General features: G+C 38.7%; 1 protein-coding gene across 5 annotated transcripts in view; it reads right to left on the bottom strand.

Moving 5' to 3' along the window:
- The window catches only part of Enox1 (ecto-NOX disulfide-thiol exchanger 1), a 436,949-nt gene that overhangs the window by 118,175 nt on the left and 300,614 nt on the right, over positions 1-18,160 (bottom strand). For all 5 annotated transcript variants that reach the window (XM_010637078.3, XM_010637077.2, XM_033759995.1 and 2 more), the window contains 2 exons: positions 12,312-12,418; positions 8,366-8,483 (listed from right to left, as the gene is read on the bottom strand). In XM_010637078.3, the coding sequence (XP_010635380.1) occupies positions 8,366-8,483; positions 12,312-12,418 (225 nt within the window). The remainder of the gene's footprint in view (positions 1-8,365; positions 8,484-12,311; positions 12,419-18,160) is intronic.

The following is an 18,160-nucleotide window of genomic DNA, read 5'->3' as shown; positions in this document are numbered from 1 at the left end:
AATACAGGAAAACAAATTTTTAAGTTTACTTCTTATAGAATGAGGCCTGTTGGCAACAAAAATAACGTAGAATATCATTCCTTCCTGAGCTTTAAAAATACATAGTTAATATTTGTATATGCAAGATGTGCAGAAGAAAAAATAGAAACCCAAATCTTGTGTAATGTTATTACTAAGATTTATTTTTTTCTCTGTTTATCATTTTTAATCTTTAGATTCTGAAAATGATCAGATTTCTTTTTAAGGCAAAAATACTTTTTTTTAATTTTAAAAAATGGCACTTGCTACAGAGCAGTTTAATGAGCTGACTTGCTGAAAGTATTTTCTGTAAGTATTCAAGAGAATCACAGATAGGCACTGGACAAAATACAGCAGTATTGAAAAGAATAAACCCCTTTTCATAATCTAGATTTCTACCTGCTGCTTACAAACCAAAAGGAAACATTCGAAAATAAAGGCAGTAAGGAATTTATTCTTATATTCAGGAAAAAAAATAATAGCTTACACTCACCCAGATTCTGTCATCTAAACTCCTTCAAAAATATTCTGATTTTTCCCCTAGAAGTCATGCAGATCACACTTAAATTCTAACAACGCTCTGTTAATTTTGCTCAAACGCAAGCTGAAAACATATTTTAACATCCTGTCAGAATGAGATACTAAGAGTGTCGATAAAATGACACTAAAATAAATGTAAATTTAGATTGCTGTTACAAATGGCTGCTTGGCTCTGGAAGATGTTGGGTTGCTATAGTATTTTCCATAGCAACTTTGCATCTTATTACATAAATATTCTCTCAGTGTTCTTAAAGCCTGTGAAGGAAATGGGATTAAATCTACTCTCCTCTGTAATGGTTCTGCATCAAGCCTTACCAGAAGGAAATGCCCAGAAAACATAATAAACTGTAATCTAGATAATGGTATTCCCGGCAGTTGAGAAGCATCAGGGCACTTTAGGCTGTACACAGGCAGGAGTGCTGTGACCACATGCTGCTCACTGGCTATTTGTTGAAAGCCTTCCAAGGTCAGAGCCTCCTCAGCTCTTCCTTTATGAAGACTGGTTGTAACTTTCCATACTCTGCTGCCTGTCAACTGCCCATCAGCCCACCCTCCCACAGTGCTGGGGTTCCCGGCACTAGGCAAAAATACAGGGCCACATAGAGCTAGAGTCTGCTCTCTATCTACAGCTGAGAAGGGCCATTTGGGGGAACCTACCCAGCTCTAGGCTAGTAGTGAACAAGTGTGGATTGTTTAAGAATCTCAGCTAGGGCTGAACTAAATTTTACAGAGGTGGAACATAATGGAGTAATATGCATACTGGGGAGAATCCTTGGTCTTCTAGACACAATGCAATTTCAGAAATGTGGGTCAATTTTACCAGAAGCACATAATTATGGAAAGTTTGCCAGTGTATGAGAGAGATGTCAGGAATCATAGCAAGGTTAGGTACTACATAAAAATAAGATTATAAAGAGTCTAGTTTAGGTTGGAAATGTGAATTTACAGAACAGATAAACACAGTCTGTCTGGGCAGCAGGAGGGCTTCCATTAAAAAGGAATCTTCTGCTACAGGATCAATTTAATAGCATCTGTCTCCTTGCATTTAAAAGGTAAAGCAATTTACAAAAATAAATGATTTCTATATTTTTCAGAAACATGTCCATTATATGGAAAGGGAATTGTAACTGTACATAAAATCAGGGAACTGAAAAATCAACTCAAAATAAACATTTATGAATTCTTCTGGCAAGATAAGTAAGATTTATTAGAAAAAAAGAAAGAAATAAAGAAAAGCCTTGGCTCCTGAAAATGATGCTCTATTTTAAGCATTTAGAAAGGAAACAGCTTCTCAGCCACCTTAGATTTCTTTCCCTTTTAAAGTATATTAGTTCAAGTAACCATATTTCCTTGTTTGGTATTTGGATTCCCCAAAAGACATATGCTTGTGGTTGAAAAAATAAGTGCTTGCCTTTATTTCAGTGGCCACTACAGGACACAGACAACTGTTCCATCTCTTTTAGGAGATAACATCCCAGGCTGTCATTACACTGAAGAATATTTATCTTTCAAGGCTTATATTTAACAACTCTGTGCCTTTGGGATCTGCAGGTCCGGGCAGCAAGCTCAGACCTGGGCATGTGGTCTCCACCTAAGTTGCCTCACTTTCCATGTGTGAATGCTCTGTCCCTCTACCAAGTTCTCAGCCACTCTAAAGTCAGATGCTTTACATCATAGTCAAGGTCTGAAAAGCCTGTAGCAGCTGCCAGTTCCATGGCTCTCCTCAGCTGGCCCCTTCAGTTGACTGCAAGACTCTGTTGTGGCATTTAGTTTCCTTCTTTTTTGGTACCCAGTGGGCTCAGGGACAGTACTGTGCCTTTTCCCAGATTTGTGGCTCCCTGTTGGGTATCCTTCAGGGTTTTTCAGAAGCACAATCATGCAAGAGATACATTAAATCAGAAAACCAAAGAGTCTTGGTATTACAAGAAATCAAGGGACAGCCAGAGAGAGTCTTATTAGTAATTTTTAAGCTAAATATTCTAGCTACATATAAAACTATTTAGGCCAAAACTGCTAATTCCACCTAAATCCAACCTAATTTGACTTAGTTGCCTGGAAGATTTGGAAAAATTTTTACTGAACTTCTTAGTAAACTCAAAAAATAAATAAATTGGTATCTATGTTATGCTGAAATTTCCATGGAAAAATACAATCCAGAAAGCACTCTTTCATGAATAACATGGTGCTTATCCCTATAAAGGTCCAGAGTTTAAATGATGTATAGGGCTGGGGATTTGGCTCAGTGGTTCTGCCCTCTGCCTTGCAAGTGCAAGGTCCTGAGTTCAATCTGCAGTACCCCTCCACAAAGAGAGACAGAGAGAGAGAGAGAGAGAGAGAGAGAGAGAGAGAGAGATGTAATTAAGATCCACGAGCATTTGTTTGTGTGCTACTGAATGCGTTAACATGTTCCTACTGGCTTGAACCACTGGTATTATATGTGTGAAAATCAGTGGCATTTTATTAATTTTATTAGTAAAAACACTAATAACAATGATTAGATTCATTTGTACCACCAGTGGTACATGCTGCTTGATTGGACCGTCACCCATGAACCACTGATGGTTCCAGCCACTCACCAGTGAGATATATGAATTATGGCCCTGTCATGAACATGTTAAGGGCTGTCTGTTAAGCAGGAGATACTTTAATTTCACTCTTCTAAAAACTATATTCAATGTACACTCATCAAATATTGGATGGTTACATACACTAGATAGTGATGTTCATTTTAATTTATACTAAATTTAATTTACTGGCTTTAGGACCTAGTTATTAGTAGACAATTCAACTCTTATTAATTTAAAATGTTTATTCTCTTCAAAAGTTATATCTTACCCTGGGGGTAGGGTCCCCACATCTCACTTTTTTACCAGGGCAAGAGGGCAATGAAGGTTGAACCCAGGGCTTTCAATTGAGCTACATCCCCACATGTCTCTATTTATTTATTTATTTATTTTTGGTACCGGGGATTGAACTCAGATCCTTGCGCTTGTGAGGCAGGCCACCGAACTGCTGAGCTAAATCCCCGGCCCATGTCTCTATTTATTTATAGACAGGGTCTCATTAAATTGTCTAGGTCAGGGGTCAAACTTTCAATCCTCCTGCCTCAGCCTCCCAGAGTACTGGAATTACAGATGCGAATGCTCACACTGGCTTCAACATTTGCGGGGGTGGGGGTGGGGGGGCAGTAGTGAGCATGGAACGCAAGGTCTGGCCCGTGGTAGGCAAGTGCTTTACCGCTAAGTTCCACCACCAACACATCTAACTCTTTTCTACCCTGGTCCACAGTGCCTTCAACAGGCGGTGTTCTGCTAATGTTGGTCCATAATTAGAATTAGGCCTATTGAGCATGTGGCACTGAGTTTTGTATTAAATTCTGAACCTTCTGAAGAAAGGAACCATCCATGTGAGAATGCTTTTTAATACCTGTCTTTTAAATTTAATCAGAGCAAATGTTCTAATGGTTACTATCTTCCTCTTGACTTTCAGGGAAAAGATATCAAAAAATTAAAACCAGAAGAAGGGGAATATGCTATCAAAGTAAAGAAACTTTTCCTGAGCACTTTCCTGGGGAAAGGTTCAGAGCCAGACATTGGAAAATGACTGATTTGCTAAGTAATGCCGATGTTTACTGAACACCCATTGTGTACTCTGCCTTGGCTTATTAAATTCTCATAATACCGAATACTGGGCTCTGTCACATTAGGCCTTTTTTCCTTTGTGTACACCTGAAACATACCCACTGACCACCTAGAGAAAGGGAGAGAGAGAGAGGAGAGGAAGGGGAAAGGGAGAAGGACATGGGGAGCAAGAGAGGAGAGGGGAAGAAGACGGAGTGTGGAGAAGCTGGGGGAAAAGGGAAAGGTTAGGGAGAAAGGCATAACGGATCTGGATATAACAGTTTGGTTTCACTGTAGTAAGAAGCAGAGAGAAATAATAATATATTTGAATTTTTATCAAAAATTATTTTCATGAGGGCCAGGGATTTAGCTCAGTGGTTCCAGTGCCTGTCTTGCAAGTGCAAGGTCCCTAGTTCAACCCCCAGTACCAAAAAAAGTATTTTCACATGCTTCAGAGTAGGGTGCTAATCTTCTTGAACAGATATTTTCATAAATCTGTATATCCTCAAGTTTATTGACATATGCATTTCTGCTCTTATCGGCTTCTTAGTTTTGCTTCCAGGAACTCCTTTTCCCCTTAAGATCAATGGATGAGGAAGTATGAACTGCCTGTCCAGAATTACATTGTAGCGCTAGGGAACTGCAGCCACAGATATGCCATAAATTATCTTATGTGGTAAAAAGTAAAAGTACAAGGGAATATTCATAAGCAGAAAAGCAGAGATATATTGAAATTGTTTGATTAGTAATAAAAACTAAGCCTAAGGTCCTTATATAACAAAATGTGCCTTTTTAAAAAACAAAGTTAATTCTCTCCATCCATTCCAGAAATAAACCCTAAGAGCAGTCCCAGTCGGGAGAAGACAAGCAAAGCCAGCATGAGGATGTCCAAGCCTGGGACGTCCTTTGGGGTACATACCCTCCATCCTCCTAGCACAGGTGGGTGACTCCTCCTTTGCAAAGGATTTTCTTCCTTTAACTTCCTAAGAATTCCTGGGCCAGCTACTTTCCTAGGAGACTAAAGCAAAATCGCATTGTTTCAGAAGAGAGGAGGCCAACAAGAGGTTCCTCGGAAGACAGAGAATGGTACTCCTCTTTCTGTATCCAGCACTTTTCATCAGTGATGCAGGGCACCACAGTCTAAGAGGCCAGATTCTACACAGGTGACTGGCAGTTGCAAATCTGTATTTGAAGATGAATGTTGGATTAACAAACAAGATGCTCCTGAAAGGCGCTTCCCTCAGCCTACGGACTTGTCCCTCATCCCTTGCCTCAAGCAGCCATTAGCAGGGATTCCTGTACAGTCTAGTCAAAAGACCACATGGAAATTTCTTGCTGTCAGGCCCTGTCCTTGAATACCCAGGGCTGAAAGAAAAACAACTGCCTGCCTTTTGGCAGGATCTTGAGGGTCCAATGGAATAAAAAAGGTTGGCTGTTTCACCTTCCTTTTAATCAGTCTTGTGCTTTCTTCAGAGACCACAGGCCGCATCCTCTGGTCCAGCTCATTGTGAAAAGCATGAGAAAGACTTTGAACTGCTTGGGGCCTGGCATTTGAACTGCAGTTTTATCTCTTCCCTCAGTGCCTGGTAGATAACATGTACAGGCTGTGTTTGTTTATTAACTCTGTGGACCAAGTAACCAGCCTGGAATAAGTTTTTATAAGTTCAGGTTCTACTTCACGTTCTCCTCAGATGTCTGGAGGATGAGGTCAGGAACAGTGCTCATTCGTCAAGCTCCACAAAGAACCTCTGACTCTGCTGGGGTAGAGGTCCTTGACATCTCATGGGACACTTCTGCAACAGGGTCAGGTGCTGGTCCCATAGGGATGCGATGCTGCCCTGGCTTGCAGGCCTCCCGTGAACATACTCATCAGTCATTCTAGTTCCATCCTAAGCAGACTATGAAATTATACACATTTCTACCTTGGCAAATTGACAAGTAGTTTAAAAAGAAATGTCATCCCTCCAACTCAAAGGCACAGGTTCAAATCAAAATTTCTAATTGACTCGATTGTTTCTTCTACCTTATAAGGATGCTAAGGTTCTAAGTCTCATCTAACTTAGCCTTCATCAATAAACTTCAAATATGATGGAAGCTTTTTAGAAACAAAAATTTTATCTCAAGGTCTCAATGAATTTTTTAAAAAATCACATTAACTCTTCCTTCTTTTGACATAGGAAGGCTTATAGAATTGAAATGCTGTGAGGATGGTGGTCTCAAATAAATCTAAATCCCATAATAAAACACTCCTGAGAAATCTGTTATCAGCTTAGTAAGAGACATCCATTGACACATAAATGCTAGGTTTATTTTTCAGACAAAGGATATAGGGCTTCAGAAAGTACTGGCATGGTACATACTTGTATGCTAAGCTTCTAAGAGATTTAAATGAATGGAATTTGAGGATGAAAGGCAAATTTGCTAAGGCAGTGGTTCTCAAACTCCAGCATGCATCAATCAGAATTCCCTGCAGTGCTTAAATCACAGACAGACTGCTGCATCTCATTTGCCCACCCTCCAGAAGTTTCTCATTCAGTAAGTTTGGGATGAGCCTCAAGTTACATTTCCTAAGTGATGTTTATATAAATTAGAGGCCACACTTTTGAGAAGCACTGCTTCAGAGATTTAAGGCCTCCTGAGTATGACCTGGATGCAGGGGCTTTCTTGTGATTGTCTGAACCCCTCAATCTTGATGGCCTGGTCTTTTTGAAATCTTGATTTTGGCTTCTAAGTGTATCCAGAGTCATTGTCTAAAATATCCTGGAGTACTGATTATCTTAAGTCGCAGGAAGTTAAGACAGCAATAGCTGCCGGAAGAGGCTTTTAACAGACAGACTGCATCTGATTTCTCCTTGTCCACTTAAAAGCCTACTCCCCAAGGAAGAACACAATTATCTCTGGTCCATTCCTTAAGCTTTCATAACAAAACCCATATTGCAGGAAGAGAGACTAAATCTGTTAACACATGTGGACAGATTTTTGTCACTCATTCTTGTCTTTTATTTTGATCCCATTCAACATTCCAAAGAGAAACATTTACAATCCATTATCTTATGTGTGGACTCACTGGGGCTTTGTCTCAGGACAGTGTATATTTCTCCAAGCCCACCTAAAAATAATTTACTATTTCTCTAAAAATTGTCTCTATTCTCCATTCTGTTCCTTGCTTAGGGAAAAAGTATACATGCTTCTGAATCCTATTGGACTGGTAAATGATTATACCTCCCCGTATGCCATACATTTATGTATCTTTTCTCCTATTTAGTCTATTTTCAGTTCATGTTAATGAACACAGAAAGCAAAAATAACTTTTACTTTTGTTCCTAAACTTCTACCAACAGATTAGCAAAACTCCTCTATTTCTAGTCACTTGAAATCTTTCTGTTAAAAAATCTGAGACAGGCATGTATTTTATTCATGGGTGTGTATGAAAAGACAGCTCAAACCTGTACCATCTTTCTAGTTTTCTTTTCTGGCAATGGTAGCAACCGTGAGTCTTCTCAGGTCATTTAGTTAACCCCTGCCCTTCAGACAAGCTGTTTCTCTTGGTGTTTCAGACTTTGAATAAACATCTCCTTGTTTACTTTTACAGGACCAAAGAACTTATATATGATTCAAAGAGTCTTAATCAGTATCTCAGAGTGGACAGAACACACAAAGCAAGGTCTTTTCTAAACTTTCCTCCTTTTCAAAGTTCAAGTGAAGCCCCTAGTATGGTACCAAATGGGGCTACACTTTTGATTACAGGTTAAGTGAACCAAAATTTATTGGGGGAAAAAGTCTAATTTCCATCATATTGGCTCAGAGGCTAGAAAGATTCTTTAGAGATTAAACAATTCTTAAGTAACAAGTACACTACTGAAATCAAATTTTATCTGTAGTTCAGCATTGGCTGTGGCTGCCATACTCTGGAAAAGAATTTTTATGGGAACAGGAAAGTATCCTTGAAAAAAGTGTAACTGCTCCAGATCTACATATGAAGAAACAACTGGAGCAATTTAAATCACTCTGTTCCTAAGAAGGAGTTTAAAGTCCTATTAATAAAACACAGAGGCATTCAAAGATAAAACTTTAGTATAATTCCAATAAAAGTGAGCTATATTTCCATTTTCTGGTACTTATTCCCAGTCTAAGATTTGGATGCTCATTAGGATACTTCATGGGTATGTAGCAGTTAACAGCATTACCTGATTCATCGACTCTCATTTTTTTAGTAGGACTGTCACAATTCTCATCATCAGACATTTCCATTTCCTCTTCGCGGCGGATGCCCATGAGCTGCTCACTTTGAGCGTTCCGGAGCTCCTGAAAGTAGAGGATATATGAAGATCAGAGTCTAAGACACACTTCATCATACAATTTTTCAATGGTCTTTGGGTATATTATGACTGACCTGTTAACATTTATAGCCTGAATCTTTTATCCAAACATCACCCCACCTAATCTAGAATGAAGCTCTGAGGGGATGACGTATACTTTAGTGTAAAGTGAAATCAATTCCTGTTCACCAAAGACTAGTTAAGGGCTTCTTAGCAAAATATTTGACTTCTCTTGAATGTGTACTTCCTTGTTTGTTTTAGAAAAAGAAGGGGATAATAACATATACTTAGCAGGGCTTTTGCAAGGATTACACAGAAATACCGATTATATGGCTGGCTCATAACAGGGACTACAGCTGTTGGCTAAGAACAGGAGTAATGGAGATTTAAAAATGCCTAATTTACCACTGGCCCATTGTTTAATTTTAGGATCATTTCTTCATATATATTAGCCTCAATTTTTCTCACTGGAATATTATGATATTAAGGGTTTGTGGATTAAATGAGTTAATGCATGTAAAATACTCATTATTACTCTAGACATTTGTTTTGCTAAGATAATATTAACCACTGCTATTTCCATGTGAACACAGAGCCTCTGCATTGGTTTATATTTGACCACATATATACCTTTACAATCCAGATAGCCAAAATTTAAGCTTTGAAGAGGTTTGGAAACAAAATAAAAGGATGCTTTCTTTTGTGGGTTTCACATTATTATGCAGAGGTTTTGGGTTTGTGGTGATGGCTGCTTCAGCATCACTTTTGGGGCCATAGATCTTAAGATTATATCTTCCTTTCTACACTGAATAGGGGAGTGACTGTAATCATGTGATTCAACTTCTTTGAGCCTTTGTCTACTCATCTATACGGGAAGCAATAATAAAACAATAGCTTATGTGAAAGCCCATTGTAAAAAGAATTACACAATTTTTCTACTACTGTGTCTAAAATGGGGACATTATACTGTTTATGCTAAACAAGTGTATCGTTATTTATACCAAGTTTATTTTTCTATTTATGAAACCTTATTCATTCTGTTCCCTTATATAGACTGTCTTCAAAAAGACTTAAAACATGGAAAGGGCTCCACTATTCTTTTCTCTTCATTTAAATTGAAATCTTTAAAAGTTCAACAGTTAAAATAATTTTATCTTACAGTAAACCTATCAGTAACAATAAAACTAATATATTAGTAGCATGGCTTCAAACGTATTTCCAGTGGTCATTTGATGTGGATCTATCACCTCATGTTGAAGGTGCTCTAAATTCACTTTTCTAAAGAGCTCACAGATTAGAACTGCAGCATGATGGAAAGGAAATAATTTATTGCTAAAAGTATTTGAATGGTCACCTCTTTACCCTGCAAAGGACAGAAGAGGACAAGGCAGACAGGCAAGGCCTAGGGAGTGGCAATTACAGGGCAGCCAGGAGACCGCTAGGATAACAGACACTTTAGTTGGCTATACCACCTGTAAGGAAGACATACCAATTCTGCCTTAAATAACACAGATCTTGGAGGCAGTGTCACACAGGATTAGTGGGGAAATTTTTAGGTGTTGGACAGCTAATTTTTTTTACTGACAAAGTCTAATTTCTAAAGAGGTAGTTTAAAAACACTTGAAACAGGGAAGTCAGGTGGAAGGAATAAATGAGCCTGAAAGGGCCTGTTTAGTCCCTGCAATTAATGACAAACTATCATATGATAGTTGTTTCTGTGGGGAAAGGTGGCAGAATGGGAAAACATTGTGGGAAAGAAAAACTGAGGGTGTTTCCACAGGCTGCCTCTGGTTCAGCAGTAAATCACTAGTACACTAATAAATCTGTAGAGGTGTTACAGATAATTAACAGATGCTATACATGGGAATGTGGAAAAAAATCAGGCCAATTATCAAGCTTATATGCAACTGAGAAATCATCCACAATGTTAAATTAGCAAGTGGTATTTAATCAATTAAGCGACACGTAGGAGAGAAAATCAAAGGTAATTTAGAGTTCTATTTCCTAATGTATACCAAAACAGGCAGCTGAAGTGGCAGGAAGGCACAAAGACCCTTTGCAGGAGGACCTCTGAGGACTATATACTATCCATCCCTCTGGAGCAGACATTTCCACTCCCAGGACTAAGCAAAAAGGGCAAGCAGCTTCCTCGGGCCAGTCAGGAAGCCTTGTAGGTGCTGCTCTGGATAGTACTGCACCAATCGAAGAGGAAGTAGTTAAAAAGGATGGTGGGAAGTGGAGTCAGAGATGGCAGGAAGTATAATCTAGAGCGATATCTGATATTTGCTGATGCGCACTAATGATGGCTTTTTTCATGCCCATGGTTATTCTGCACCATACCACCAGTCTTTCTCTTAAAATTTCTGTTAATCATTTTTGGGTGTTATGTGAAGAAAAAAATTAAATCATTCACAGACTTATCATCCCATACTGGAGTCACAGCTTATGGATTCCAATTTGTTTTCATAACCTTCAATGTTTTTATTATATCATAAACAGAGGGCTCTTTTTTCCTCCTGAAAAATCAACTTGACTTGGCTCTCCTAGACGGTGTCAGGCAGAACAGCAGAACATCAGAGCACACTTTTTCTGGGGACCCACCCCAAATTAAAAAGAAATCCCACTTTCTCCTTATTCATAATCCTGAACACAAAAATAGCATCATATCAGTCACCAACCACCTTTTTTAGGCATTAGTGAAAAAAAGTTTTAAAACACCCATTTTAGCAACAAATTACACTAGTATTTTAAGTGTCCCATTTTTATAAAGTCATTCAGTATTCACCATAATAACAGTGATAATAAGGAAGTAATTTGGTATTCATATGGATGTTACATCTAGTGCCATTGGTATTCAACTGTAATTTAGCGTTAGTTAATGGGCACTTAAAATGCTACCCAAATGATTGATATCACAGTACTTTGTGATTCCTCAAACTCTTTATAAAATATTTATTTTACAAGTGTGAGCCAAAATCATTAAATAAATAAACCTTACCTTCTATAAGTTTGTGATTTTGAAAAAGGGGACTACCATTTAGAGAACTTTAATATTAACATGCTAGAGATGAAGAGGCATCCAGATGGAAACATTCGCTTATTTAAGAGAAAAAGAAGCAAGCAAAGACAGTATACTTACTTTTAAATTACAGGTTCAAAGCGTACACTACACTGTAGAGTTTAAAAATAACAGCTGGATGACCAATGACTAATGACACATTTTGGTCTGTCTGGGTCTTCTAGGTCAAGTTCTGGACTCATTCCTTGTATACTCACACTTGACACATGCACTGATGCTGAAGGGTGGACTCAGCTAGCCTGGACAATCATACCCCTTGTGAAATGTGCTCTGGTGAGAGGTGTGATAGAACCTAAGGGCTAGCACAGGGGACCAAGATGTGGCTTATGATAAGAACATTGGAAAGGCAAACTTGCCACTTCTTGCCCAAAGAGCAAACTGTCATCATCACATAGAACACTGAAAAAAAATCTGCATTTAAAAACTAGTTTCTATATTAGGAAATACTTTTCTTCAAGTTAATTAGGCAAAGTGTCTTGGTTTATTTCTGAGCTCTTCACTATGATGGGGAAGATTCTTTTCTTCCTTGGCAGGGGAAAATATGTTCTAAGTGTGAAGTCAGCTGCTTTTCTGGACAAAGAACAAATTTGAACTGGATTTGGAGCTGATGATGAGACAGGACAATGGCAAGAGGACTGCCCATGATAACAAAAACCAAAATGGTTGCAGCCACAACTATTCTCTGCCAATCCAGCTGTGTGATGGTGGTTAAAAAGAAATAATAAAATCACCAACCTCAGAATGCTTTCGCCAAATGTCTATGTTCTTGCGCTGAGCTTTCGAGAAATGGTCCCAAGCTTTTTGTCTGGTAGAAGCGTTGAAAACGGCCACAATCTGCTCAACTTTGGTGAACAAGGAAGTCAAACAAGACAAGTAATTTATGTTGTGATCACTATAGGGAAGCAAAGCAAAGACACTAGGAGTCTATGGATGATGTCAAAATAGATACAACATCATCAATATCCATCCAATTTGTGCCTTTTTGTACTTACATTTTACAGGGTTGGGGATGTCTCCCTTCAAGTCTGTCTCCAAAACTTTAAGTTAAAACAAATTCTATATATGACTGGCAAAAGGTCATGGTACCTACATCCAAACATGCTTTAGTTCTTGTTTAAAAATTTGATTTGGGAGAGCTATATACCTAACTCTATAGATATATGGACCCAAGCATTGACATATGCATAAAGGTACTTAACACAGTATCTGGTTAGAGGTTTAGAAGGGATGCCAAGGTGCAGTGGCTGAATGGGAAGAGCCAAATGGGAAGAGTTTCCTCTCATGGTCTCTATCTCAAGAATTCAACTGAAGCTTTCTGGAGACATTACTGCATCCAGATTCTAAGATGGAGCAATGAATAGTTGCATCATATCTTCCCTCAACTGCATTGCATTGACTGCAGCCAGCTCTCTAGCCAGCAGACAGGCTGTGGGAGCCATCTCCTTAGCTCCAAGACAGACCAAAGCTCACCAGACTAGTAGCACTGGCATGCAGATCTGATTTCCACACCTTCTACCCCTCCATAGTTCCCCATGATCATATACCATTGTCATTCCATGACGACTTTTATATTCTCTTCCCTCTGGTTCTCAAACCACTCAAAGTTTTAACTTGATGAATCCTTGATTTCATTGGATACTTTTGTTGTTTTCAGGCAAAGAGTACAATTAGAGTGATAAATCTTGAGGGACTTTGACCAAAACTATATAGGAAAAGGGATGACATCTTAGTAGAAGGTGTTAGGATCAGAGCCAACCAATTCTAGACTCAGTTCTGCTTAAAGTTTTTAATCTAGTAATGATAGGATTGAGGAAACTAGAGCACTGAATTAATTATATGATTAAACCTGAACTGTTAAATATTTAGGTAGGAAGGCTCAGTTAAAATTAGGTTCTCATGGGTGCTAACACCCTATCAAGATAAACCTTTCATAAGTGAATCCCAATGCTCTATTACAAAAAAGGACATCAAAGCACATCCAGATCTTCTGGTAACCAAGGAATTCTGAAGAGTAATAGAATAATCAGCACAAAAGAACACTCAATACCATAGTTTTAAAGTTTAACACACAAAATAAACAAGCATATGATAGAGCAGAAGGAAATAAAAGCTCATTCCACTCACAATAATGTGCATATCTTATAATGCTAATAACTACTGTTTGATCTGTGGATAATTTTCACAAGGGTCTTTAATGTTTACTGTTTTCTACTTGAGGAAAACCTCAACAGTAAAGCTTCATATTTTGGCAAATCCTGTCATCATGTCACAAGATAATTTGTTTCACTGAATTTTCATGGGAAGATTTGCCATCTGTGTGGTTCATACTCCCTGAGCTCATGTGATTTTCCTTCTCTGCCTTCTCTGGAGTAAGCAGCACTTCCAGACAGTCACCTTGAGCTGTTCAAAGTGCTGACCACTGGTCACCCACCCCCAGTGTGAAGTATGGCTAGTGGAAGAGGGAACCCAGTCAGCATGATCACCTAGGCTTTCTGTTTATTTTGTCTGCTTGCAGGCTGGGATCATGATGACTTAAACTGCCTTCTGCAGGGGCAGTCAATTCAGATGAGATCAACTGGCAGGGGTGTTGATCATTAAATTATTAAAGAATAAAAGGCTTTTAATAGCAGAGTTCTTTTATTGGCATCTTTCAGAAGAGGAAGAGTCGTGGTGTTCTGATACCAGGGCTGAGAGAAAAGAACCATAAGAGCTGAACATGAGTATTTTAGTCAAAATTATGCTATAAATTAAGGAAGGTAAAAGGTAATAAAATAAGATACAGTAAAGAGAAAATTGTATATGTTCATGGTGTCTGGGGAGATAAAAGAGACAATGTACATGGAGAAATACAGAGGGGAAAACATTTTGAAAACAGACCCAGTGGCCTAACACTGCACAGGTTTAAGAGTAAAATTAGACCTACTCAAGAATAAATAAGCAGTAGATATTCTCTGATTCTTTCATTGGTGAATCAGTGCTTGCTCAGCAGAGAAGCAGGGTGGCCCCTTCAAAGGCTGGAGTTGTGAAAGGACTTCATGTGAAAGTAGCTGATGGGATGGAGTTAATGCTATGTGAGAACAAAACAGAAAAGAGTGTGTATGCTAATCCACAGTTATGTTGCAGGTTAGGGAGATGCATCTGTATAGACTTTGCTTGGGAGAAATGGTGGAGACTTAAGGCAGAGGCTCTGGAATAGAGTACAGCAGGAAGATGTAGTGGGACAGGAGGCTGACTTGCAACATAGGAGGATGAGAGAAAGGAGACCAAGATGACTCAAGCTTGGGAGGAAGAGCAGAGACCAAGAGAACAAGTACAGGTGGAAGTCTAAGAAAGAATATAAGGAATTTACTTTTGTTTTTTGTTTTTGTTTTTTTTGGTAGTGGCGATTGAACTTGGAACCGTGCACTTGCAAAGCAAGTGGTAGAACCACTGAGCTAAATCCCTGGCCCAGGAATTTACTTTTGGATACGCTGAGCTAGAGGATGGCTGAAGTCCATCCAAATGGAACTGAAGAACAGGCTTGGGTTCAGAAAGAAGTCAGAATTCAAAGAGATTTGTCTGAAATTCTCTGGGTTATGTTCAACATTTTGTAATTGTATAATTTCATAATTGTATTCTAAGCACAGTGATTAAAAGCAAAACTAATTATGATTTAATTTTGTACATTTCTTATGAAATTTTCTACTTTTCCCCTACATATTCATAAATCCCCCAAACAGAAAAATAAAAACAGTATAACTCAGTTTAAGTTTTAAAAAGACTCTCAAGTTATTTACCTGGCTTAGTTTACTTCTCTCATTTCTGTACAGACTGCTGCTGAACCAGCCATTTGTCTTGCAAATGAAAGTTATTGGGTACTCAAAAGACTCTGGAAGAAGAGTTGAGTCACCATGAATTCATCATCATTAGGGAAACAAGCACCTTAAAGAGTATGCCCTAATGAATGTGACTCAAAGGTATCATATTCTGAAAATAATAAATTAGTATGACTGCAATATTGATGTCACAGGATTACATATTCTTCATTGTCTTTAGTGGGTGACACCAAAAAAGTGTATGAATTAAACAACAATTACTTCTCTAGAACAATTCAAACTACTTGTCTATGCATAGTAAAGCCACAACTAGTTAATAAAAAAATTTGAATTCCTTTTTCAGAGAAAGAGATAAACAACAACAGGATAGCATTGACATCTGTTCAAAAACATAACTTACAGAAATCTGTGTGCAGGCAGGAAAAAATTTAGATCAAAGGAAAGCCTAGTCCCTAGCCTAACTCCATTTTGTTCCTCTCTGGTTCTATTTACCTCCTTATAACTTTTTTTTTTTTTCCTGAGTTACTTTCTTCTGTAGTCACCTTAGATTCTAGGAATGAACAGGTCTGTTTGCTAGGCATCTTTATGATGAGAGACCAAAAATAGTCCCAAGCAAAGCAAGCCTTGCAGAACAGACCATTCCATAATGAGACTATCCCAAGTATGCATGATCACTTCACATGGGAACCATTACCCTTTCAGGGATGATGGTTCTCCTAGAGATGCTGATCAATCAGACCATTCCCTAACTAGGATTACTTATTTTGCTATGCAAAGCCTTCACTTAGGCACATACCCGACCCTTGCCTTTGTTCTATTTTTTTCTATAAAACCCCTAAGACAGGATCTTGAACCTCTTTATCTGTCTTTCTCCATGGGGCCATGCTGATTAAGCTGTTGTACTGCCCTGCAACACAGCTGCTCTTCTGATTGTCACTTTGTGATGACTGGGTGAGCCTGGCATATAGGGACCCCCAGGCCTAGAACCCTGATGACAAGATCAATGTCTTACCCAGTACCTATGAAGACACCACATGATTGATCCTGTATCACATAAAAAGCATAAGTCCTGTTCTGTGTTTGCTGATTACTTATTCAAGAAGGTAGACCCCAAAGTTGTGGAGGTATTGTCAACAGAAAGGTCTCACAGTCAAAAATTTAAATTTACCCTTCAGCCCTTACAAAGTTTCCTCCTAAATTCTGTTTTAAGTGTTTTGCTTAAGCTAGGTTGGTTGAGGATCATGAGAAAATTAAGTGATCAATTCTTTAAAAGTTTGTATGAATATCAGTCACAGACATTATACTAGAGTATAATACCTATGAATACCCAGGAGGTTTAAATGAATGTAAGGGATGAAAAAAAGGGAGCCTTGATCAAACTGCTGACCACTCAGTATAGCTGCCACCCTACCACCCCAGCCACGATTATTCATTAGCTAATGCACATGTGCATGTAGAGACACAATCACTCATGAAACACACACATACAACCCATGTAAATATTCTTAAAACTTAAAAAAATTCCTAAGACTAAATAATTTAAGAACTCCTTTTGCTCTTCCCCCCAGCTCATAATGTTTGGGCATTTGCTATATAGCACACATCTTACTTGACAGAATAACTCCACCTTGAGAGGTACTTGTCTTTAGTTTTCCCAGGGAGGGGAAGCTCAGAGCGAAACTTCCATTTAAGCAGAGAGAGACCACATTTAAATAGTCTCCCCAGAAAGAGAAGGGCATGGAGGGCAAATCTCAAATTTCTGGGTTGTACAAGAACCTTGAATTTTGAACTCTGGGCAGAGAAACCTTGGAAGTATTGAAAGAGAAAGATCTGGCTCTGCCAAAGGGCACAAACCCAGCCCTTTCTCCTGTAGTACACTCTTTCCCTATAGTCTTTGTACCTCTTGTACCAGCTAGATAGCCATGAAAGAGTATTAAATCCATTTAGTGCCCCAAATATCTGGAGCAACTGATTACATACTTTCAGGCACTAGGCTTGCCTACATAAATCGTCTCAAACAAAATTTTCAAGCTGAAATTTTGTTTTTAATGCTGTCTGGGCTCATGACAGAGCCTTAACTGTATACGGTTTAGAGGCACTTTTTTCCTTTAAGGGATAACATTTTTCTAAATGCTCCATGAATAGCTCAGAAGAGATTTTCCAAGGCATATCAGACCTCCCCCACTCTAACTTGTTATTGTTGTTTTTAAATACTAAAATCTGGGGCAGAATTATTTTATGGGAGAAAGAGCAGCAAAAGAAAGAGGTCTTAGATGTACTGCTGGAACTGATGCATTCCAGCCCAGAGTAAATAAATGGTGAGAAGGAAATGCAGTGACTCAGACTCTTGGGACACCCAGAGAGGCGCTACCAGGGAGGGAGGAGCAGTAGGTCAGTGTGGGCCATCAGGAAGACAGAGACACTGTGAAGAAGTCCCCTAGACCCCACAGACTCAGAACTACTTACTCCCACAGCTAGGGTGTAAAGCTGCACAAGGAGCTCCCCAGTTGCCTGGTTAGAAGCCTAGGAAACAGAAAAATGTGCTCAGACCCAGAATTTAAGGCCTGGACTGGAAATTCAAGCTCAGGAGGATTAAAGGGTTGAGGGACTTCTGTCTTAAAATGGGTAAAAGAGCATACTGTGACATTGTGAACCTACTACAGCCCTGTTAAACATGAGCCCAAAAGGCCAACCACAGACATCCAGCTTCTAAACTTCCTGGATAGATGAGGCTAGACTTTTTTTTTTTTTTTTTTTTTTTTTTTTTTT

This window comes from Fukomys damarensis, unplaced genomic scaffold (assembly GCF_012274545.1).
Source record: "Fukomys damarensis isolate Sample0158 unplaced genomic scaffold, DMR_v1.0_HiC HiC_scaffold_38, whole genome shotgun sequence".
Lineage (NCBI taxonomy): Eukaryota > Metazoa > Chordata > Mammalia > Rodentia > Bathyergidae > Fukomys > Fukomys damarensis.
This window is presented reverse-complemented; position numbering and strand designations above follow the sequence as displayed.